The following is a 23696-nucleotide window of genomic DNA, read 5'->3' on the forward strand; positions in this document are numbered from 1 at the left end:
TAAATATACCTACACATTGTCATAATTAAGGTTTTATTAGGTAGTTCCAACTTTCTTCAAAGACTAACTGAGTTTCAACATTATTACCAAGGACGGCAGGTCAAAAGCTTAGCAGTTGAAGGTTTTTCTTCATCCAGACCATATCAAGATCCAGAATATGCTTCAGTTAAATTGTGGTCGATACAACTAACACTTGAAACAAAAGGTTATATAAGTTTGACTATAAATAGTTTAAAAACCTATGTAATGTCTTTCTACCGAGGCTCTAAAACAATTCTGTTCTTATAATATTGATACATTGTTTTATACATCAATTATAATTAAAGATTGAGGAGACGTTTTTCAGCCCAATATGTCCTTTTCACTACACATAGTAGTAAAGAAATCTTAAGTTGCTAGGCTTCATCTCATAATGCTTATAATTTCAGTAAAAACCTTTAAAGAACTCTACTGCTCCCTTGTTTTTCCATTCTAATTTTGAATTTTCTTTTCTGTGAAAAATATTCTTAATGACAAGTTCAAATAAATGGTTCAAATTCATCTCCTTCAAATTAAAAATTCCTTGTAATTCACATAATATTCCTTCCTTATCTACTACTCACCTTCATCTCTTGTTTATTTTGATTTTCTGTTTATTTAACAATTAATCAATAATAGAATCAATTCCGTTTATCACTTCTCACCTAAATATCGAAGTTACAATCCATAATCAAAGACTTTCTTCCTTCTAATATTAACTGACTCCATAAAATAGTTCATAACCTTATTTAGAAGTTCCCACAAATAGATATATTCAGTAGTTCTTTACGAACTATTATTTCCTAGCTAAATAAAATAATTAGATTTTTAGTATTGTATACTATTAATTCCAAGTTTTAATTCTATACACTGGACCAGTTGAATTAGATTATTTTAGAAATGATTTGGATTAAGCATAGGATAATTGTTAGGTTATATATCTACAGTTCAACATATGAAGTGTGAATATTTGAATGAAATTTTTGTTTTAAAATCATTGTGAAATAGGAAAATATAAGGGCAGAAGTAAATGAAAACCAATATTCCATATATTTCCGTTTTTATTCTGAACCACATTATTCAAAATATACATTCAAAGTGAGGAAACATTTATACATTTGATAAAAATATTAAGGTCACAATTATATTAGAGTGTTTATCTTACAATCTTAAAACAGTCAACACTACACAAATGTCATGGAAAGAGAGTATTTTATATTTATTTATGTATAGTCATGGTTTATAGAAACATGATAATTATGAGGAACACAGTTGTCAAATGAACAGCAACCCAAAAGCAATTCAACTTAAGCAAAAGTAGGAATATAAAATAAAAAGAATTGAAAAGAGGAAGCATTCTAAGCCTAAAAACAAACTAATCTCAAGTATCCAGAAAGATTGTTTTTAATATAGATACTGAAACTGAACATTCATTAAATCACATTTTATTTAAAACAACATCAATCCATATAAATATTTTATAATATACAAGAATAAGTTAATAGATATATTTTTAGGATTATGGCACTTGAAAATTGGATAAGGAATCCTTGGATGATCCAACTGCAAGTAATCCTAAATGGAGATTTTTTTTTAAATTTTAACATAATTATACCAAATATAAAGTAGGCTTAAATCTAAAATAAAATTTACACAACCTTAAAATGAAATTTTATAAAAAATCTACAGGAAGAAAAACAAATATTTTTATCACATGACTTTAACAATTAAATAATGGTGAAAAACTCATTCAGAGTAAGGATATAGAGCAAAATATACTACACAACAAAAAGTAATGTAAAATGAAGAAAAAATGGTATTTTTAGATAAATAGATAATCAAAAGGGTTAAGACATTTTGGATGGACTTTTATTTCAGTAGTAGGATAAGGGCAGTCACACAATCAAATAAGAGTATCACAACTGTCTCTCCGCAGTACTCTATCACAAGAAAATGTATTGGAGTATTCCTTCGATTTTGTCATCAGCAAGTCTAACCTAAAAATATATGGATTAATCATTATTAATTAATTACCATTGTAAAAAAAAAAAAGACAAAGATGAATAAACTTACAGGCGAATGTCACCGAATTTGTGTTGCGCTCTAAAATCAACATCGGCTTGTTCTTGAGTTTTCATTGTGCAGATAGACTAAAATAAAATACTTGTTAATTCAAGAAAAACACATTTTCTGTCTTTGAGTATTTTCTTATTCATTTTACTGATTAGCTAAATAAATTACCTGAGCATAAGACAGAAAGAAAATATCGCTGTCCTCTAAATTTTCCATCCCTGGTTGGTGAACATGTTTCATCCTTGCCAGAGTATTTCTCAGAGCCTGAAACAATATGAAGTATGAACTGTCTTTCTTAAAATAAAATTAGAATTAGAATAAGATAAATGTCAAAAGTACACATATTACACACCATATAGGTATATTTAATAGCTTCTAAATGAGGCGTGACACTGGGGTGGTGGATAAAACATTCGTGCGTCCGGTTGTGCAATGGGTGATCTGGAGGAAGCATCATTCCATCCCCTGCATGGAACAACCCACGCCCGGTAATGCTTAAAATTATAGCAAGTCCAATTTCTGTACCCAGTCCTCCATATAGAATATTCCTGTAATAATAGGGAATAATTATTTTGTCAATTTGAATTGTCTTACATGAAAAGGCTTTAATGGGAAATTTTAATGATTTATTTGGTGATACTAAGTCAAAAAATATTAAACAAGTGTTCTAGCTTTTTCCAATGGATTCTGCGAACCGAGAAAGAATATATGGTTGTGAATTTATTATTNATAATTAATTTTTAATAAAAGAAAATCATTTTAAAGATTGTATTAAATTAGATTATATATACAAAAAAGTTACAAAAACCAAGACTTTCCAGTCAAGTAGGCAAAACCTATCCCTTACATGGGTGGTGAAAGCTTACTGTCTAGTATTATTCCGCCCCTAAATATGACCTGTGAATGTGCACTTTGTAAAAAGGATAGCCTCCGTTTTTGTATGATTTATTTAATCATCCATTTGTTACAGAACCTGTCAATAGATGGCCTTTGTAAGTATGTTGGTTATTGTATCCACTCTCCAGGATGAAGTGTGGGTAGCAATGTCATCAGCTTACAAGTGTACAAGGCCAGTTTACAATCGTTAGGTCTTGGCATTAATAAATATAAGAAAAAAAGAACATGTCCTAAAATAGATCCCTGTGGGACACCAGCAGATGTGTCACAATTTTGAGTCAGGGTTGAGTCAAGAGATTCAAAATTTCCTATTATATAAATATGGTTGAGTAATTTTACTGAGGTATAGGGAAATCTGTAGTCTGTCAGCCTGCTTGTCACTTCAGTGTGCCAGTGTTAAACTCATCAATGTCCATCAAAACCAAACCAGTGTGCTTTCGTTGGTTATGTCATCAACAACACTAACTAATTGGGCAGTAGTGGATAGTCCTAACCGGAACATAAACTGCTCATACTGGATAATCTGGTGGACATCCAAATGACGATTGACCCTAGCTAACAGTATTTTTTCGAACACTTCACTTAGTGTGCTAAGCAAACTAATCGGCTTGTAGCTGTTTGGATCACTACGTAATTTTGCTAGCTTCAGAATCAGAAACACGTTAGAAGTTTTCCAGAGAATTGCGAAGTAACCTAATGTGATATTTGTTGAACAGATTTGTGAGGAATACAATGGCTTTTATTTTTTTTATCAAAATGTGTTGGATATTGTTTAGCCCTGGTGATTTATTATTTTTTATTTTATTATATTTTTTAAATTGATAATTTCTCGAATTTCTTTAAAAGTAATGAGGCAATAGTCTAAAGTGGGATAATGGTAGTTTCTGAGGAAAAGACTTACCTCGTTCTATTTTCTTTAAGAAACATATCTCATACCTTTTACAAGAAGAAGCTAAATCTAAAATTTAGCAAATTTGAGGAATTCCGTGAAGTTTATATGGTTCTAACACCATTTCTAATTTATTATAACATTATGTAAACATTCTTGAGAAAATTGGAGGCAAAAATTTAAAAAATTTTCTTAAAAATGTAAACACAAATTTTACAAAAATTATATATATGCACATAACAACGAGGTTATATGAACCCTCAGGGTGTTTTTGAAAAAAACCCATCTGTAATTATGTCAGGTTCGAATGCATGGCCACAGGATTTAAATCCGGGACGGACCTTTACCTTTCAGTAAGGAGCGCCTAAACCATTGCGGCAACTGATACCCCTCCATAATAGATTATGTACTTCAATAGTTAGATTAGGCAATTATGAACAGTTGATACCTACACGAATTAAAATGTTAAAATGTTCGTTTTGCATATGGATCGCACCATTTGTATTATATTTTTTTTACCTAATTTGGTTTTAAAAAAACATTAATTAAAAGTGGTGATCCCACATCTGTAGACTCCTCCTAATTAAAAATATAAATATATTTTTTTTAAACTGTTAGACAAGTTAATCCTTGCTGCAAAAACTTTTAAGCTGTAGCAAGTGGTACAATGTCTATATTCTATTACCTCAATATATCAAACAAAGTACAAGAGTTAAATGGAACTTTGCCATGTGATATGAGGTTATTTCTTTAAAAACAAAATTCAAATAATTTTTACAGTAAAATATAACCTAACATCAAAAAATTAATATCATCCTTCAATACTTACATTGGATAGTATGGATGGAAATAAGGTGGTGATAATAATGCAATGGGTACGACTACTTGGTTACTTTCTGGTATGTACGTGACTCTCAGTTGACCATCTGAAACTACATCCACCCACCTAAAATTGATTTGTTATTAATTTATGTAGGAACAATAGTCAAAACCATTAAATTCATGTACTTGTGTTCATCTGCAAGGTTGGAAAGGCGTTCTTGTTGTTTTTTCAACAAGAAGCTCACCCCGTACAAAACATTTTGAAAGAAATCATCTTTCACTGAGACCAGTTCGGAGTAATAGACCTTGTAGTAGTCTTTATGTCTCATTGATGGATCTAAGCCAACTTGGATCTTAATGTTGTTCAGCTAAAGAAAAATTTATTGAATACATATATAACATAAACATAAAATTACATTATAAATCATACTTTATCTAAGAAATGATCTTTAATATGGGCCGGCAAGTTGTTAGAATTTTCAATCGCTTCTTTTATTGTGGATCTAATTTGTTGGAATATATCATTTACCTAATAATGCACATAAATGTTAAGAATCATAAGAAAACATCATAGTTTTAAAACCAAAAATCTACTTACAACAGTTACTTTTTTTGTAACATCAGGATCAGACTTTTCAAACATTGCCTCTAGACCGAATCCAACAAACTTTTGAAGTGTTTCAACACACATCTCCCATCTAGGTTTCAACTCCTTTATACCTATTAATTATAAATATAACATAAATTCTCATTTATTTTTATTCTTTAATGCTCGTACTGCTGTCATTGCATATATATATGTATATTTTAGTTGGTCCTATTTACCCATGCAAGAAAAAATGCCATATCTCTTTTTTTTTTTTTTTTTTTTTTTACATTATATTACAAGTATGCTTTGGTTCAGAATTAATAAAAATATCAGCTTAAAATATTGCCTTATTGTATATAACTTAAAACAAATTGTAGAAAAAATTAGAAAAAACATATTTCTGAAATTTTACAGAATCTTAATAAAAAAGAGATGCTGCTATTAAATGTGCTACTGGATAAAATGAATATAAGTGCCACTTTTTTTATACCATGAAAACTCATTTCTTGCAGAAAACGTCTCAATTAGTGGAGAGATGCATTTTATTGAACAAAGGAAATGAAAATTCAGTATACAAATGACGATAACAACAAAGAAAATTCCGTTGTATTAATTGAAATGTTGATTCACTATACATTAATTTTCTATTACATTGTAAAAGAAATTATAATAAAAAAAGCATTTGTAAAAAACGCTTTCATATCATATATATTCTTTTTGCAAGTAATTATTGTAAATCTTTGCTAGTTAAATTTAGCATAAAACTTTTTTTATTAAAACAAACACATAAAGTATGAGTGAATCGATAAATAAGTTATGAATTATAATAAAAAATGATAAGGATTATATAAAAGTGAAGTCAAGAAAAAGTGAAGTAACAAGTAAAAGGGTCCTAGTTTCCAAAATAGGGTAAATTAACTAAACCCATTCAGCATGAAAAACTTAAATTTAATTTTAATTGTTTTATTATTGTTTATGCAAAGTATGATTGTGTTGAAAAATTAGTGCCACGAGCAGGACTCAAACCCACAACTACGGAAAAAAAAATTACATGGACTTTTTTTACATCTTTTTAAACCACCATTTGGGGACTGGAGTAGCCAAAGGTAAATTCAAAATTTTCAAAGAATATTATTTTACCTTCAGGCAAGACCTGAATGAGGAACATTGGAGCGTAGATTTAAAAAAAATAAATAAATAAAATAAACATAGACTACCCAAGTAGGGGGGGAATTGAGGACACAAGACAACAGTGCATATTAAGTGCATCTTCTTACCATAAAGCTGTTGATTAAACTCCTTAAGAATATTTCTGATTGGCTTAGACAAATATGCAAGGTAGCCAACAGCAAATTTCAGCATCATAAAGTCATTCATTAAACTATAAGAAAAAGTGTTAATAATTTTTATTTAGCTTTTTATACAATAAACAAAAATATACCTTCTGTCTGTACTGGCAAATATCAGTGAAACATTTACCAGGTAATCAGAGGCTATGACTACAACTTCTGATTTTTTATTTAGTCTCGCTTCAGGAAACATCGATATTAATACATCAAATATCGGCACCTAATGAAAAATTTCACATTGTTAAAATTAAATTAAAGTTCAATGTAAATTGACATAATACCGATTGTGCGATATCTTCAAGTTTGCCTATTGTCGCCCTGTAATGCGCTTGCCTTTCAGGCAGCCTAGATGGAAAACGTTCGGCGAGCCGTTTTTCAAAACCGAACATATTGTTGCTGAAAAACGATGCATCGTCACTTGTAGCACCAAGTGTGATCGCTATGTCTCTTAAAAATGTTTTGTATGCCATAACAATCTGAAAAAAGTCAATACTTATGTAATAAAATTCTTAATTTTTTTTCATATTGATAATGTTGTACTTTGTCTTCTGAATGCCGATCGTAGTAACTCTTGTCAGGTAGACCCAAATTACCTGGAGATATCTGTGAATTTATACCATTAGAAAAATTTAATTTTCATTGCTGTTAAATCTCAAATAGATATTAAAAATAAAATAATACCTGAATTATACCCTCAATAGGATTTTGTGGATCTGGTACTATATCTATCTTGAAAAATGGCTGTACATTGTATTTAGAGTGAAGCGTTTTCAGGGCTTTCTTGTGATCCCAGCTGTGTATAAAAAAGTCTTTTAATACATTCCATCCACCTAAAAATGAATAAATAAAATGTAACAGTAACAACAGTTTAGTACTACAAATTTTAATGCAGAAGTTTAGGTTTGCAAATCAGTGGATTCATAAGTTTTATGTAATTTTATAAGTCGAATGGAGAAAAAAGCGCAGAGACTTTCACCTCTATGCACTTCAGATTTCTGTCTTATTGTACTTTCCTAGTTCCTTAGTTCAGTGCAGTTGACTCTATCCTTCTCCTTAGAAGATTAGATCATTGACTGTCGTTAAACTCTTATATGTCAAAATCAGCTATGAGTCAATATTTTTTTTAATTTATTTTTTTGGTGGGGGAAGGTTGCTAAAAATGAATATCAGCTTTGCTTATTGCCTAAACAATTGAGAAGCACAATAGGTCTACTCCGGCCAAGATGCAGGAGGCCTAGTGGCTGTCTAATTAATTCATATCCCTACCTACTCTACCTTTATTTTTTCCATTTCATTGTACCTCTTTTATTCATCGTTATGTATCAGACACAAGTACGTAAGTTGTATTGTTGTTAAAAAGCTGATACAAAAACTAAAAATTATTTCAATCAGTGAAAAGGTTAAATGATAATATTTTTTTATATATCAGCACTTGCTGACACACCTGAAATTTGGCCATGAGATGGCAAAATGCCTAAATGCATCTGACAGGCCATCACAGTAGGGATAGGCATAGCAAAATGATCAGTAACGACCAAAGTAAAGCTTTTGATTCGCAAAGTGGAGAATGAAGGAAAAAGTAAGTCGATTATTGCCAGAGAATCCCTCCAAATTTCCAATGGGTCTTTGTGACCCATGTTTTGTTTGCATATTTCCAAAATTTCAAGAATCATTTGTCGTCCTTTCTGTGCTGTGAAGTAGATTCATGCATCTCACAATGTACAAACATTATTACTGCTCCTCTCGTTTCTTTTATTATTATTACTATTTTATAAATCAAACATAAACCTCAATGAGTTGAATTGTAGCAAGTAAATTGTAGATATAAATTGTAAAGTTGATTTATTAGAATTAATAAATGAAAATTTTAGGTTAATTTTGTAGCGTTGTTGCCAATTTCCAACTCAAAAATCTATTCCTTTGTTTTATATTTCGGAGAAACTGCAATTTTGAGTTGAATTTATTAAAACAAACTTGTGAAGTTCACAAGTAATTTTGTTTAGTCTTTCTCAAAATGGATTTAGGTCAACAAAATTATAGCTAGTAAACGCTGAGAATCTGAGATAAAATTTGATTATTGGTACTAACGAATTGAAGGGAATTTTCGAAGGTAACCCAATTTCGTCTAATGGCATGGCCAGAAGTGGAATTATCAGAGGTGGGTTGTTGATGGGAAAGTTCTTGAATTTTAGCGATCACTATGGCAGACATAATATGTACCTAATTTGCTGATTAACTTGATTAAAGGACGTTTTCCTTCGGTTTCCACGGTTCCAAGGGAAATACAGGAATCATACATGTTTAACACGCGCCATTCAAGAGTTTCTACATCTCTGGGGAAAGGCATCGTGTTGATGAGATTCCTCAGTGATTCCTTGTCTGGAACAGAAATAGTTTTTTTTTAATTAATAAAACTAATTTTTTTAATCTACAAGATTTTTGTTTTTTTACTTACGTTTGTGCTTCATCAGTTGCTTAACATTCCAAACACTTTCATCCCGAGGTACCGTATGTGTACTTAGCCAGTGGCCACATGCGTAGTCCCTCATATCTTCACAAGGATTTATGGAGTCATTCATTTTAGAAATAATCTGGAAAAAAATGTTTTTGATATGATAACTTAAGAATAGTTGGAAGGATGAATAGGAATATTTTACTATTTCTACTTTAATCTATGTGCGTGGGCTTATCTTGAAAACGTGGATCCGGGAAGTATATTTTAAATGTAGATTTCAATCCTTCCAAGTTAAATTTAGTTGTATTCCAGACAAGAAGTCTAGAAATGTTTCGAACACTTCTGGCTGCCCATTGCCTTCAAAACAAACTTTCCAAAAATCAAATTTCCTATCATTGAATTGAAGTGAAAACATTTATTAATCTGATGAAAAATGTCATCAGGTAAGCAAAGCTTTGTAGGAAACCAATTCCCCCAGTTGAGAAGCAATCAAGTAGATGATTAACACCATTTTATTGTGAGTTGCCTAAGATGACAAAAATGACTAGGGTTGCACGTTCCAGCGGTGTTGACTATCTTAATATAAAAGACTGGCCCAGTCTGATTAATATTATTTCTGGTTATGAACATCAATCATTTTCTTTTAATTAAAACTAGATCTACCTTAGTATATATGTATGTATTTAATGTCTGATTTAGAAAAATTTCTGGATGACTATGGCCATGGAGATAAATGTTGTTTTAAATCAATCTTAAAAATATAATAACAATAGAGAGCAAGAATTTTTTTGGCCTTGTACATTTGTACATTTAGCCATAAGAAAATTTGGTATTATTAGTATTGATTAAGTTTTCCGGTCCATGCATCAAATTATTTTTTTCTTTTCCTTAACAAATAATTTCTGGAAGTTTTGAATAAATAATGCAGACTATATTCAACAATTACATTGAAAAAAAAAGTTTCAAACAATAACAGTGATTATTGCAAAATGGGCTGAGATAAAATTAAGTGTATAATAATTATAAAGTCTTCTAGAAAAACGGGACAAATACTAAAATTAAAACCAAATGTTGAGAAATGAAGAAAGCTTAAATTTATAGTCCAGTTCGAGAAAGTTTATTGTCCAGAAATGAAATAAATAGCCGGAATTTTTTTTAAACGTATTTCTTAAAAACAATTAGCAATATTGCCTTCAGCAGCAGTTAACCTTTCGATCAAGCTAATTTTTGTACTCGTTAAGTAGGTCATGGTGTGGGTGAAGCCCCACGTGGACTCAATCGCCTCTATGAAAGTAAGCCGTCGCGTAAAGCCCTCGGGAGCAGATGCTACATCTGAATGGGGTTCGTCATAGAGGGGCTTAGCAGTTCCCGACCCCTTGCCGACCGCGGACAAGGACTTCCGATTGTAGGAAATCCAGAATCTAAATTTGACTAGTAAATCGGTCAAGATGACACGTAATTTTTTTAGTATTAAAGATTCGTTTAATAAACTAAACAGTGATCACATTGGGTGAAGCAGTTTCAATAGTGCTGGTGATGGTGATTTTGGTTTTTCTAAAACGCCCAGCTCGTCATTTTTATTAGCAGCTGAATAATTTCTTTTAAAGCAGATGAGAACGTTATGTTGAAGAAATTTCGAATAAATTAAAATTCCATTTTAGAAACATTCTGACCGTTCAGTATTGTTTACAATATCATTTTTAACAACATTATACGAAAAAGACAATAATTGTAATATTTTCAATAAATATACTTAAAATGTTAGCGATTCACGGTTCATCGCAAAGGGAGTCGAAAAGCCATGAGAAAGCAAAGAAAACGCTTATTCGACATTTAACACAGTGAAATTTATATAAAATGACTCAGCAAAGATAGTTTTTACAAGTGAAATCATTGAAATGTTTACGAGAATTAACCAAGAAAAAATAAACGTCTCGTATCCATCGTCTGCTCATTGTTTTGTTTCCAAATTGTATGACAAACTTTTCGTATAAATAAAGTTTGTATACATAATAAATACCATTATACATTTATTTAAAAAATGGTACAGGCGTTTTGCTTTACATGTTTTATAAATATTTCTATGTTACATTTGGTCGATGTGATATTTGTTGTTCTGCGAGTGGATGAACTAATATTGATCGACACTTATTCCCAAAAGTTAAATTTTAATTCAGGATAAATCTTTTTCATACGAGTAATGGTGTATCTATTATTACTTCATTTTTTTCTGTAGGGGTATCACGAATCATTAATAAACGGTAAATTTATCAAAAATGATTAAACCCTTGATTTTAAACAGAGTCCACATATAAAAACTAAATAGTTTTTTCTAATTCTATGCAAACGAAGTTAATACAAACGATAGCTATAATGGCAAGGCAGGTGGAGCTGCAGTATTATGTTGTGAGAATCAGAAGCTTTGCACGAAGGCGATCGTTTCTCCAACAATCAGGCTGAAGCTTTGGCTGTTTTTTAAGGGTCTCAATGAGGAAAAAGGCCATAATCATTAATAAAAATAATAGCAGAGTAACGCTTAGTGGCGTTCACAATGTAGATAATCATCGGCTTCTATTCGAGAATTGTACACAAATTTGCCAATGATGACTGTACACATCACTGGGTTGTGGCACACACTGGCATTGCTGGCAATGAGCTATAAGTATCATCAGCTAAAAACGCCTCTAAATAACAATGATACGCATTAAGATGGATGCCTTCAATCATGAATCTTTAGTACTACTACTTATACTTCATACTAGTACAAATTCATGTGATCAGAATACGTTTTTTCACACAGTCACAGCACTAACACTAAGGCCAGCGCTGCACTCGGAAGACACATGCCATGAGAAACCAGCCAACCAAACAATGTTGGCACTCAGTGTGACGGATTAAGGACAAGGATGTCTCCGGCCCGTTCCCAGAATAGTAATGTGGAATGAGAGCTTGAGCAATGAATGAGCAGGGCTAGGATGGATCGATTAGTTGTGTGAAACTTGGAATCGAGAACTGATCAATTCGTTGACAAATTGACAAATGGAATGTTGAAGTGGTTGCGGGTAGTGAGGTTAGTGATGTAGTAAGTAGCTTTGACGATTTGTCTGAGGAGTTTTGATTGGAAGGATTGGATATGGTATGGATACACTGGATATTGGATAGCTTGGCGAAACCCCACAGTTCTTCTCCGTAAGTCCAAAGTGGTCACAATTAATTCTTGTACAACGTTTGTTTAGTGTTGTCGGTCAAGACGGATTTCGGTCCTATAAGTCTTCTGTTAAATTGTTGCCTCTTAAGTCTTGTGTGTGGATTCCACGTCTGCTTTATAAATATAGTCCTAAGTATTTAAGTTGAATGGAAATCGGTATTTTTTTCTTGTACCAATTTGAACGTACACTTTTCTTCATTCAATCTTGCCCTTCACGTTTTGCACGTTTTCGAAGGTGTTCTTGGTCGTTGAAGGTGACTTGGATAGGAATTAGAGGTCAAAATTGTAGTATGGTCCGTGTAGGTGGTGTAGATGGTATTATGGGGTATATCGGTAGGTCAGCAGTATTAATTATGTATAAAGGATGGAACCAAGAATGGGGCCTACTTCTAAACTGTTTTGGAACTGCCTTCGCTTGCCTTAAAAAAGTCTAATTTATAAGTTGACACAGCTCCGTAGATGGGCGATATTCATTACCTTAATCGCTTTGTAATTGTAGAGGTAGTTACTGAGACGGATGCTTCTGCTGAACAAGTGCTTTTCTGCTAAGCTCACATAGGGCTCAGTGCTTTTGTTTGATATTTAAACTGAGATGAAACGAAACCGGAAGGAAATTCGAATCGTGAAAATGACGTTCTTTTGACACACCTTTTATTTTCATAGGTTTTGGCTTTATTGCACAAAATTTCCAATTTTTTAAAATTTTCTTATGCAAAAAAACATGTAAATATATCATTTCAATGGGTTAACAGAATGAGTAAACAAATTGAGGGTAAATGCTAAACACTTGCGTCATTCCCACTTTCTCATGTGCGTTTCTCAGCCTTTCTTCGGCTTGCGAGCAAAGTATTCACGTTCAAAAAAAGTCTGTTCAGTTCGTAATCCCTTAAGTTCAAGCGGTAGCTACGGGGCTACACGTAACCGAAGACCGATGGCAGAATTGTTTTTTGTTGTATAATGCGTGCTGTAAAAATATGTTCATACAAACAATGCCCACGAACAAGTGAAGATGACGGGTGTAACCTGGCAGAAAAATGTTCAGATTTGGTGGTGGATTACAATGACTTAATTTGTTGAACTTTATTGTTATTAAAGTTTTTACTATTTAAAGTAGATTGTACCATAACTTGTTTATAGCATGTTTGCTCTTTTACAAAGGGCCGCTGGATTCGAACCCAAGACCTTCACCGTGACAAAAACTTAACCGTTGCGGCCACCTTCGCCCCAGTTTACAGACTCCGAACTTTTGTCGTTATCTATTTGTACATTTCATCAGTTTGTGAGTACAATTATCATTTCCAACCACTTTAAATATTTATAGAATTAACTTCGATATATAAATGTTTTTATTACTACGTTGAACAGGAATTTTTACATTTATTGCAATTTTTTTTGCACTTTCGATGTTTTTACTGCACGAAAATCCGGTCTTTAAGTGTAACCATCTTGCATTGACCAGCACGTTCACCATGCTCGAATTAAGAAGGACAAATAAATAAGGACAAATAAATAAATAACTAAACAAAGTTTATCATTTTCAAAATTATAGTCGACTTGATAATTCGAAACCCAAGGGACAATAACAAAATTAATTCGAACAAGAGAAAATAAAAAAAATAAATAAATAAGAGTTGGCATGCAATTCTAAAGGTTCTAAGTTGTACATAAAAATTATAAAAATAATGAAAAAGTGGAAATAGATCAACTGTAAAATTGACCATTGTTATGTATAAGTGGATTTTGTTTCAATGTGGCATGACGTCCTTTGTCTAAACAATTTTAATATCATGTCTAAATTGATGTCTTAATGTCTAAACAATTTACAATATACAAACAACATCACATTGACAAAACACTGATCGCCGAACTAACAAACTAGAGAAAATTCGATGAAACTTTAAGCTGCAAGGAAATAAACCACACGTGAAAATTTATAGAAACATTACCAGAGAAAAGTTGGAATTATTGCTGCATTTCGATTTATAGAATGCTCTCTCTGCCTCTCTCCTCCTCTTAGAAGAATATTTTATATTAACTAGTGTATCAAAGCATACAGAATTTTTCCAATTTATTAAGGTGACCTGCTGAGGAGTTATTAATCAAGAAATTTGAATTAAGAAGAGCCTTTTGTCCATGACAGACACTATTTATGTAATATTTGAACCAATTTTGGACATTTGTCCATTAGGCTTTTGAAAATCAGACGTTTATTTTTAATACATTTTTCAACTTTCTTGCCATAAAATTTGATCTTAATTAATTTAAAAAATAAAATAATATAATAAAAACACGATTAAAAATAATATAAATATAATAATAAAATTTTAAATTTAAAATAACAATGGGGAATGCGACCTTTTTATGTACATTTATATGAATCATTCTTTTTAGCCATTTCCTTATTTTACTTATTGTTTAACACACAAGTTAATTTTTTCCTTTGTTTTCTTAGTTGTGCTTTTTATATAGTTATATTTGTATATTTTAATATTTTTGTAAATTGGATTAATGCCGTTTAATATATATACTAATATATTATACGTATAATATAATATTAATCTAACCTATTTCTTCGGCACAAGGTTTCAACTTTTCTTTAAGAAGGTTTCAGATCCATTATTCGATCTATAATTTTCAGTTTTCTTACACTAGATCTTGGCCATAGAACACTAAACCACAATTATTTTCTTATTCACACTCTGACATTAATAAAAGCGATTGATCTAATTAAAAATAAATAAATAAATTAAATAAAGTTAAAAAAATTAAGTTCCACAAAAGTTGGAAGTTTGTTAAGATGAGTCTGTAACTAAGGCTGACTATTCTGCTCGTTTCAATTCACAGATAAAAGACTTACTGCTATCTAATCGTGTTTAAAATATCACAATTCTACTGCTACTTTATAAACACTTACTGTCGGGTATTTACGCACAGTTCTAAAATGGACCTTTCCTAAGATCTAGTTGCTCGTAATTTACTGTAATCTCAATCTTATTGAGTTTGAATTATACGTATTGTTAGAACTAATTTCACTTTACAATTTAAAAAGTTGTATGAAGACTTATATTCCATCGGCACAAATTTTTTATAGGGACAAGTTTGTTTCAATCGTCTGTTCAATCAGTGGTAAGACGAATTCCAATATAGATCATCATACAGATTGTCTTGTGTGTGTGATTTTTTAATGTGAGTATGTATAATTGTAAATGACAAACACTTTTTCTTGTTTTCATGGGTCGCATTTACTTCGTCGGTCTGCTGGGGTCGACGAGCTTTTGACCTTGTCCATGTAGAAGCTATCCGAAACGTGATTCCTGCGCTTCCACCAGAAGCACTAGTTTACTTAATGATCTGAGAACAATGGTCGAGACAATTTCGACCTCGGTAGCGCCTTTTTTATTATGTGCTGCTTTATGTGAAAAGACTCGGGCATTGGGCACATGGCCCGTCTGGGCCGGACCGGTCGAAGTGCAACATACCAAGTCTGGGGCTAACGGTTTCTTCGGGAATTCTCGGATCTTGTCTTGCCGAACCGAGCTTTCACTTTCTGGACCGTTTAGATCTTCGCTCGCCTACCTGACTGCCTTGGTGAATACTTATTACGGAGAGTCAGATCCCTATTTGGCTCCTAACTCTGCCATTTATTTTTTGAAAACCAAATTTCAACAGTACAAAAGACTAGAACATAATGAAAAATTCATCAAGACTTTTCTGCAGCATGGCAGTTTTCGATTGTTTTCGGTCTGCCTATACTCGATGTTTTGATCTGACGCGTTTCTTCTTCTTATCATCTTCATTGATAGGTTAAACATTATATTCACTATTTTTCGTGGTCCGCTTGACCAATTAATATCATGCAATTTATTATCGAATTCAATTATTATCGGTCGTGGATTCGAATCCCGCTCTTGACACTGACTTTTTTATCTCAACTAAAAACCTTAATTAGTTAAACTTTATTTTTATTTTTGAGTTTCCAGAAATCTCACAAACTACCCATGCATAACTAATACATTTATTAAAACTGAGGATGGGGAGCAGTAGCCGTCAGTGAGCGTTCAGCGTGATAGACTCTCGGCTTGTACACCTCGCTATCGTGGGTTCGATTCCCACCGTCGCCCCTGGTCCTTTTTTCCGCCACCCTTCTCCTCCCAAACTATATATGATAACACAATTATCGGAATCGTACTCTGGCTAATGCGCAGGTTCATAAAGCCATGAGGAATCCTTTTTACTAACCAACAATAATCGTTCTGAGATGAACAAAGAACAAAAGTCATGGTTCTTGGTTTGTCGCAACCAAAACAGCTAGGATAGAAAAATCAGATAAGATCTGAAACGGCTAAGTCCATCACCTCAAGAAGAAATCTCACAGTCCTTTTTAAAAAAGATGGTTCCTACTCACATTTAATGGGAGTAGGAACCATCTTTTTTAAAAAGGATTGAACTCCACACTCACCCCATCATTTATAATTTCTAGAAATCTCACAATATTTTGTTTAATCAATCACGCTTTATATAGGTTAGGTATATCATATTTTTAATTCTTTTCTTCCAGTTTTAGTATGTACAGAAGGATCAAAATTAAAATAGAGAAGGTTTTGGCGCCGGAAAATACGTCCTTCTACAGATTCTTAGGTCCTCCTCAGGTAGGCTAGGCGAACTATACGACCGCTCTATTAGTTTTTAACGCCTCTATGTCAATAATACCATTCTTTTATTTTTTTAAAAATAAGAACCATAATAATGAACAACTTTGAAAAAAAAAAAAAATCTAATCAAATATTTACCCTCTATTTCGGACAATCCCAAAACCTTGCTTATCTCTAATTGCTCAACTTCTTTCTAAATGTCAATTTATACAATAAAAACTCTACCATTTAAAAGATTAAGGGTTGGAGGTAAATCAGTACAGGCCTGCATCTCTGTTTTTCCATGTAGTGTTTATTGACGAATTCTTTACACTTGTTAATCATAGAATTTCAATGAATTGTTGTTGATTAAAGTAAAAAATTGTACTGATTTTTTATTAACAAAAAAAAATTATTAAAACAAATATTAAAACAAAATCAACATAAGAATCCGCATATAATAAATTGTTCATAGATTTGTAATATAAAATTTGGTAAATTCAGGTTTTTCATCATACACAAGTACTAATACCACGGACTAAGATTGCTAACTACTTGGGTTCAAACCTAATTTTAATTACTACATTGAAAATAAATACTCAAAAGCGTGGACCATCTTTTAAGGAGTCTTTTACAATCGTCAATGTGCGGGAAAAATCCCTGCCTAAATCGAAATTGCTAAAGCTCCAGCTAGTCCAAAATGAACGAAGAATTATTGGAGAATTTTCATGTCACAATACATACCTGTAACCGTAAACATACATAGCTTAGAATTACCAACCCACATCTATAGAGCAATTGTCAATGTTTATAAATCATGCATAAATAGCCTATTTGAACATATAAAAAAATCTATTTATTAATAGGGAAGACTAAAACTAGCGTAAATACGAGCAGATATATAGCAAAAACTTAAGCATAAATTGATTAGGTAATGAAGATATGTTAAAAGGCAATGTATGTATGCCACTGTACCTTTTTACCTTGTTAATTTACCTTGTTTAACCAACTGCTATGATAAATAATGTGGAATAGCATGTACTTTAATATTCATACTGACTTATTTATTTATTGAATTCATGTACATAACTATTTTTTCTCTAAACTATTTTATACTTAATGTAAATTTTAAGATAAAATGCTTCTTATGTTTAAAGCAGATATTGCAAAAAAAGTGAATCAATGCCCTGGAACCAACTGAATACAGCTATTTCAACAAATAGTGTAAATCAAAAATTACCTGAAATGAAATTCATACACACGCATATATTTAATTTCTGGTATTGAATTGGCTCCATTGAAGGAAAAATGATGCCATAGAATTACACGTGGAATCGAATCGTTCTTAATTATTTTCCGAACAGTTTAGGCAGAATATTCCGATAGTCCGTTATGACGTTATGCAGGTAATCCCACAGGAAATGCCAACGGAAAACATATGGCGTTTTCACAAACGGTTGCCTACATTAATTGAACTGCCAATTTTAATTAAAATCATTAACTCGCAAATAACTTTTGCTATAATTCTAAATCAGAACACGTTTACAATACGACAGTTTGGATTTGTTTATTGTTACATTGAATTTACATTTTTAAATAAAAAATGGCCCACGTTGAGAAAATATCTTATACGACGGACTCAGGATGTTTGAGCTGTTTTTTGAAGTTCAAACATTTATCTAAACAAACAACCTTTCGACGCCAAACAGCTAGATATTTGAACTTTATGCCTTCACTTCAAGGTGAAGTGAATCCGTTCCTTAATCTAATCTGTTTAACTCAGATTTCAAGAGATCCTTTTTTCCATTCAAGTACCATTGAGAATGAGTACTTTTACTTATAGAATTTATCTTGAAATAACATTTTAAACTATCAATTATACGCCCCCCTCCAAAAAAGGTACTAAGTAAGTACTCGCAACAAATAATACTATAAAAGTAATCATGTCTTAAAAACCCAGAGAGAGAGAGAAAACATAAAAACAGACAGACAGACAGAGAAAGATGTAAGGAAGAGAGAGAGAGAGAGAGTGTGTGTGAGAGAGAGTGCGAATGAGTGAATGAGTGAGTGTGTGAGAGAGAGAGTGTGTGAGAGAGAGAGTGTGTGAGAGAGAGTGCGAGTGAGCGAGTGAGTGAGTGAGTGAGTGAGGGAGGGAGAGAGAGAGAGAGAGAGAGAGAGAGAGAGAGAGAGAGAGAGAGGGAGAAAAGGAGGAGGAGAGAGAGTGTGCGAGTGAGTGAGTGAGAGAGAGGAGGAGGAGGGGGAGAGAGAGAGAGAGAGAGAGGAGGAGAAAAGGAGGAGGAGAGAGGAGAGAGAGAGGAGAGAGAGAAAGAGAGGAGAGAGAGTGAGGGGAGAGAATAAAGTCGAAACAACAAAAATTAAATAAACATAATTAACAATCAAAATTTACTAGACTTTTATATTATAAATCTATTTTAATTCATCAAATTTTATAAGGTGTATTGTTTGGGGAATAATTATTTACCGTTTAAAAATCATGATAATTTAAAAAAAATCTGTAATTAATAATTTTTGAATCTCGTGTTCAAAAATAATTAATAACAGAATGGAACTGAAAAAGATAAATAGGAAATATTGGATTAAAAATTCTGAACGAATGTTTACCAGATTTATGTAATTTTTTAGGAACCTTTAGGTAATTTTTGCACCGAACACGCGAGTGATTAAGTTTTGTTTTCGTATTACAGAGTCCCGAAAAAGTAGTGATACCTTGTAAAAAATAGTCAAACATATTAACACAAATTACTATTATATTACACTATCTGTAAAAGAGAACAAAATTTGACAGTAATGGCTTGAAAATTCACAATTCAGTGTATCAATAAAATTTACATACATAACAAATCTACGAAGATTACCATTCAAATAAACGATAAAATGACTAAAAGCAAAATTGGTCTATTATTTCATTGAGGATCGCGGATTTTTTTGTGACCGCAATTGCAAGCGGCCAATGATCGCATTACAATCCTCTTTTCTCAATTTATATCTGTAAGTCGTTCGCTTAAGTTCCATCATCCGGTCATTCAATTTTATAGTCTTCCTATGCTGTGGTTGTGCGTTCAGGACGCCCAAAAAATAAAAAACAAGACCGCGCAATTTTGACAGGTCTTGGCGACATTTTCGCTAAATACACCAAGAAATATACAGCTGAAAAAATGCAAGACTAAAGTTTTAATATGAAATTGCGTTTTGTGAAAGTTTACCAATGGGTGTGAGTAGATTTAACTAACCTACAACGGAAGAAGCTGGAGTTTTCCATTTTCACGAGGAGAACCGCAAGGTCATCAACACATCGTTGTGCACTATCGTCAAAGGGGTCCAAAGTTAATTTCTCTTTAAAGTTCTTGGGATCCCACGTTGTATCCACTAATCTCTCCTTGTGGTGAGCCGGGGTGAACTCCAAATTGACCCGTAACGGCACGAGAAAACAAAACGACTACTGTTACAATCTGCTTCCTATCAACTTGCTATTCGCAATCCGTTTTCTCACGTTCGTAAATCATATCGTTACATCATTCCGACTGTAGAATGGAGTTATTGCCCAAACAGGCATAACATGATATAGTATGGGTTATTGCTCGACCTTTTAAGCAGTTTCAATTAATTATTCTTTTTATCTAAGGTCTTAGTTGAAATGAAAAGGTTAGTGTCACGAGCGGGATTCGAACCCACGGACCACGACCTTCGGCTATGTAGCGATCCGACCCACATAGCCGAAGGTCGTGGGTTCGAATCCCGCTCGTGAAATTAACTTTTTCATTTCAACCAAGACCTTACATAAAAAGAATAATTACTTGAAAGAAGTAATTTGGTCAATAGACTACTAAACATAATGCTTTTAAGCAATGTTAGCTAACCTTACATAAAGCTTTAATTATAAATTATAAATATAAAAATAAAGCTAATAAGCTTTATGGGATTGTTATTTTTAGCCGTTTAAATAATAATACCTCACTTAAAGAGGTATATTTTATTTTTTGATGGTGTCCTATTATGGAAAAGGCAATTTATTTCTTACCAATCAAATTAGGTATATATTATCTTCAACGCATTTTACACTTGCCTCCAAAATATTAAGTTGTATTGTGTTTGGCTATCTGTAGGTTTAAGTTTCCAATTAGGTTCAAATATACAGCCATCATAACACATCCTCATTAAAATATTTTTATTTTTTTGGACTGCACTTATAAGATCCATTGAAACAATACGGCAATTCGGTCACAGCTGCGCCATATCCGTTTATTTTTGGAAACACTATAACAGATTAATCAAGCTGCTTTCAAAGTGGTTTACGTTAAATAAACAGCAAACATATTGCTCCAAGCTGTTAAATGAACTTCCCCGATTCTAAATTTACTGTCGACTTTTTTTTTTAACGTGATATCCCGAAACGGAGCGGGCGGCATTTTTGGCCGGCTTTATCATGGGCCGTTGGGCGATTTTCAACCTAAACATACTTGTTTAATCGATTGAGTGGGATCCGTCCACGGTAGAGTAGTCAAGACGAGTTTACACCCTCTGCCCAATCTGGGGGATAATCGCCAGGATAGGATAGAAAACGATCCGACCCTCACAAGGCGTATGGCAAATTAATCACAAAGTTCAAATTCATCGCTGAAAATTGAAACGATTCGTGTTTGAACAACGCAACATCGCGTTCTAGAAATAAACAAACAAGACGAATCCGCACATTCAGCAATGTCGTTTGTATTATTATGAGAGGCAGACAGAACAGACACTCGTCCAACTAGATTAATCAACCACTGGAAATTATGACAAACATGAACAGCAACAATGAAAAGGTTTAAGACATCGACACTTACATTTGTTCTATTTTTGTTAGTTACCTATTATTTTGGTCCATACAATTTGCAACAATTGATACACATAAACTAGAAAAACTTTATCTTCCTTGGCAAGGATAAGTAAAAAAAAAGAACTTTTGCTCAAACATAGGCCATTTTTCACCGCGTAGCGTCATTAGGTATGTTGCAGAGCATCTGTTTCTCCCCTCGCAATATTGGTTTTGTTGCACCATGTCGTTGATGAAAAAAAGTTATATATCTAAACAAACATTTATAGTACAGCTAGAGTTGTGATGATGGCACATCCTAGAACATTAAACTCTGATGGAACAGTATGATTTTATTTAGTGCTTAGTCACACTGTAATTAAATAAAATACAAAAATAATTAAATTATTAGTTTTTAGTTTTAATAAATACATATATGGAAATAATTTAGGATTTAATTGAGTAAATAATAACGGTATCTTCTATACAGTTGCATACCTCCTACCTACTACTTAGTACCTTATTCTGGAATTCTAAATAACTGATTGTTGCTTCAGACCGGTAGGGCATCGAGTACTCAAATATAGACCAATACAAGCCGCCGTTCCTCAAGGGGCAAGACTTGGACCCATCCCATTTAACATTTATGCTGCTGACTTGTCTATACATCCCAACATTATCATACCTCCTACACGGATGGTACAGAAATTTAGGCTTCTAAACCGAACCTTATCCAAGCAACTTCCAACATCCAAGACCACAAGGCTTATCGAAAGCTGGTGCAAAAAGTAGAGGAAAATGTAACCATTTACATTGAAAACAAGAGCCTTCCTTCCATTTTACAACAAGAAAAAGAAACTACCCACTTTCATGTAAGTCACTTAAGACTAGAGCCTAGACAGCAGACAGACGTGGAATCCGTACACAACCTTGTACTGGGATCGGTATGGGCAGTAGAGCTGTGGGGTTCCACCACTATTCCAATATCCAGTGCATTCAATCCTTCAACAAAAGTTCTTCAACACTCTGTGACAAAAATATTTGTAACATGCATTTTGATATGTACAGGCTAGAAAAAAAATTCTCATAGAAAAAAATTATTGTGTTTTTAGGACTTAATATAAATTATACATACAAAAATTAGCAAGATTGCAACGAAAGAATATTAATTTGTTATTTCGAAATTTGAAAATTAGTTTTCGGCATCAAGAAATATAAGGTAATAGCACTGGAGGTAAAATAATTGAGTACCATATCACTAAAAGAGAACAATTTAACAAGTATTGATATATTTAAGCTATCATTTATTAATTATACAATCAGATATGTATTGCTAAGTTTAGTGCAAATTAAGTCAGACAACAGAGGAAAAGTGTGAAAGATGTTTAATCTCTCGCATTGGTCATAAATTCTCGCGTTCTTCTACGTTGGTATCGAGCAGTTCCTCGAAGCTTGATAAAATACGCTTACCAAGATTCATTTCTAAAAACAAAATGGATCTTTCGTGGGGAAATTCATCCCAGATATTGATTTTGAAAAGGGTATTTTCATCGCGGGACCTTCAGGAGATTTGAACGTTACGTAACGCCCTGGAATACAGTGAAAGACGTGGGCGCGTTAGAAACGAGTAAATTTTTTATCGATAAAAAATGTCCGAGTCCCACGGCTTGAAACTTCTATTCCGGTAATCGACGAAACAAGACGTCTCTAACGAACCCCTATATAAACTACATGCATGAAAGCCGTCAGACCGTGCCCTCTGAAGAAAAGAGAAGCATGGAAGGCATAGAAAAGTTTTCTAATTCCGGCTCACTATCATATTCTATCAGTAATGATAATCCGTGTTATAATTAAAATAAAATGAAGTGGCAGTCCAATAATGAAAACAAAAATGATAGCTAGGTGTTGCCAGAAAGAAAAATATAATAAAATCTTCGATAAATTCCAATACT

The 23696-nt window shown here is 32.7% G+C and overlaps 1 protein-coding gene across 3 annotated transcripts in view; it reads right to left on the reverse strand.

Moving 5' to 3' along the window:
* Nucleotides 1-1061: 1061 nt before the first annotated feature.
* The window catches only part of LOC106672073 (endothelin-converting enzyme 1-like), a 34987-nt gene continuing 12352 nt past the window's right edge, over nucleotides 1062-23696 (reverse strand). Inside the window, exons 1-16 of one of the 3 annotated variants that reach the window (XM_014403200.2) lie at nucleotides 9304-9747; nucleotides 9093-9228; nucleotides 8858-9016; nucleotides 7319-7467; nucleotides 7178-7240; nucleotides 6919-7113; nucleotides 6730-6857; nucleotides 6566-6669; nucleotides 5298-5419; nucleotides 5130-5228; nucleotides 4886-5067; nucleotides 4707-4823; nucleotides 2444-2639; nucleotides 2260-2355; nucleotides 2092-2168; nucleotides 1062-2015 (exon numbers count right to left, since the gene is read on the reverse strand). In XM_014403200.2, coding sequence (XP_014258686.1) covers nucleotides 1922-2015; nucleotides 2092-2168; nucleotides 2260-2355; nucleotides 2444-2639; nucleotides 4707-4823; nucleotides 4886-5067; nucleotides 5130-5228; nucleotides 5298-5419; nucleotides 6566-6669; nucleotides 6730-6857; nucleotides 6919-7113; nucleotides 7178-7240; nucleotides 7319-7467; nucleotides 8858-9016; nucleotides 9093-9216 — 1905 coding nt within the window. In that variant the 5' untranslated portion in view covers nucleotides 9217-9228; nucleotides 9304-9747 and the 3' untranslated portion in view covers nucleotides 1062-1921. Of the gene's footprint in view, nucleotides 2016-2091; nucleotides 2169-2259; nucleotides 2356-2443; nucleotides 2640-4706; nucleotides 4824-4885; nucleotides 5068-5129; nucleotides 5229-5297; nucleotides 5420-6565; nucleotides 6670-6729; nucleotides 6858-6918; nucleotides 7114-7177; nucleotides 7241-7318; nucleotides 7468-8857; nucleotides 9017-9092; nucleotides 9229-9294; nucleotides 9748-23696 lie in introns of those variants that run through there. The other 2 variants (XM_024229222.1, XM_014403199.2) reach the window with 2 other exon arrangements.

This window comes from Cimex lectularius, unplaced genomic scaffold (genome assembly GCF_000648675.2).
Source record: "Cimex lectularius strain Harlan isolate CLEC.00 unplaced genomic scaffold, Clec_2.1 scaffold368, whole genome shotgun sequence".
Taxonomy (NCBI): Eukaryota; Metazoa; Arthropoda; class Insecta; order Hemiptera; family Cimicidae; genus Cimex; species Cimex lectularius.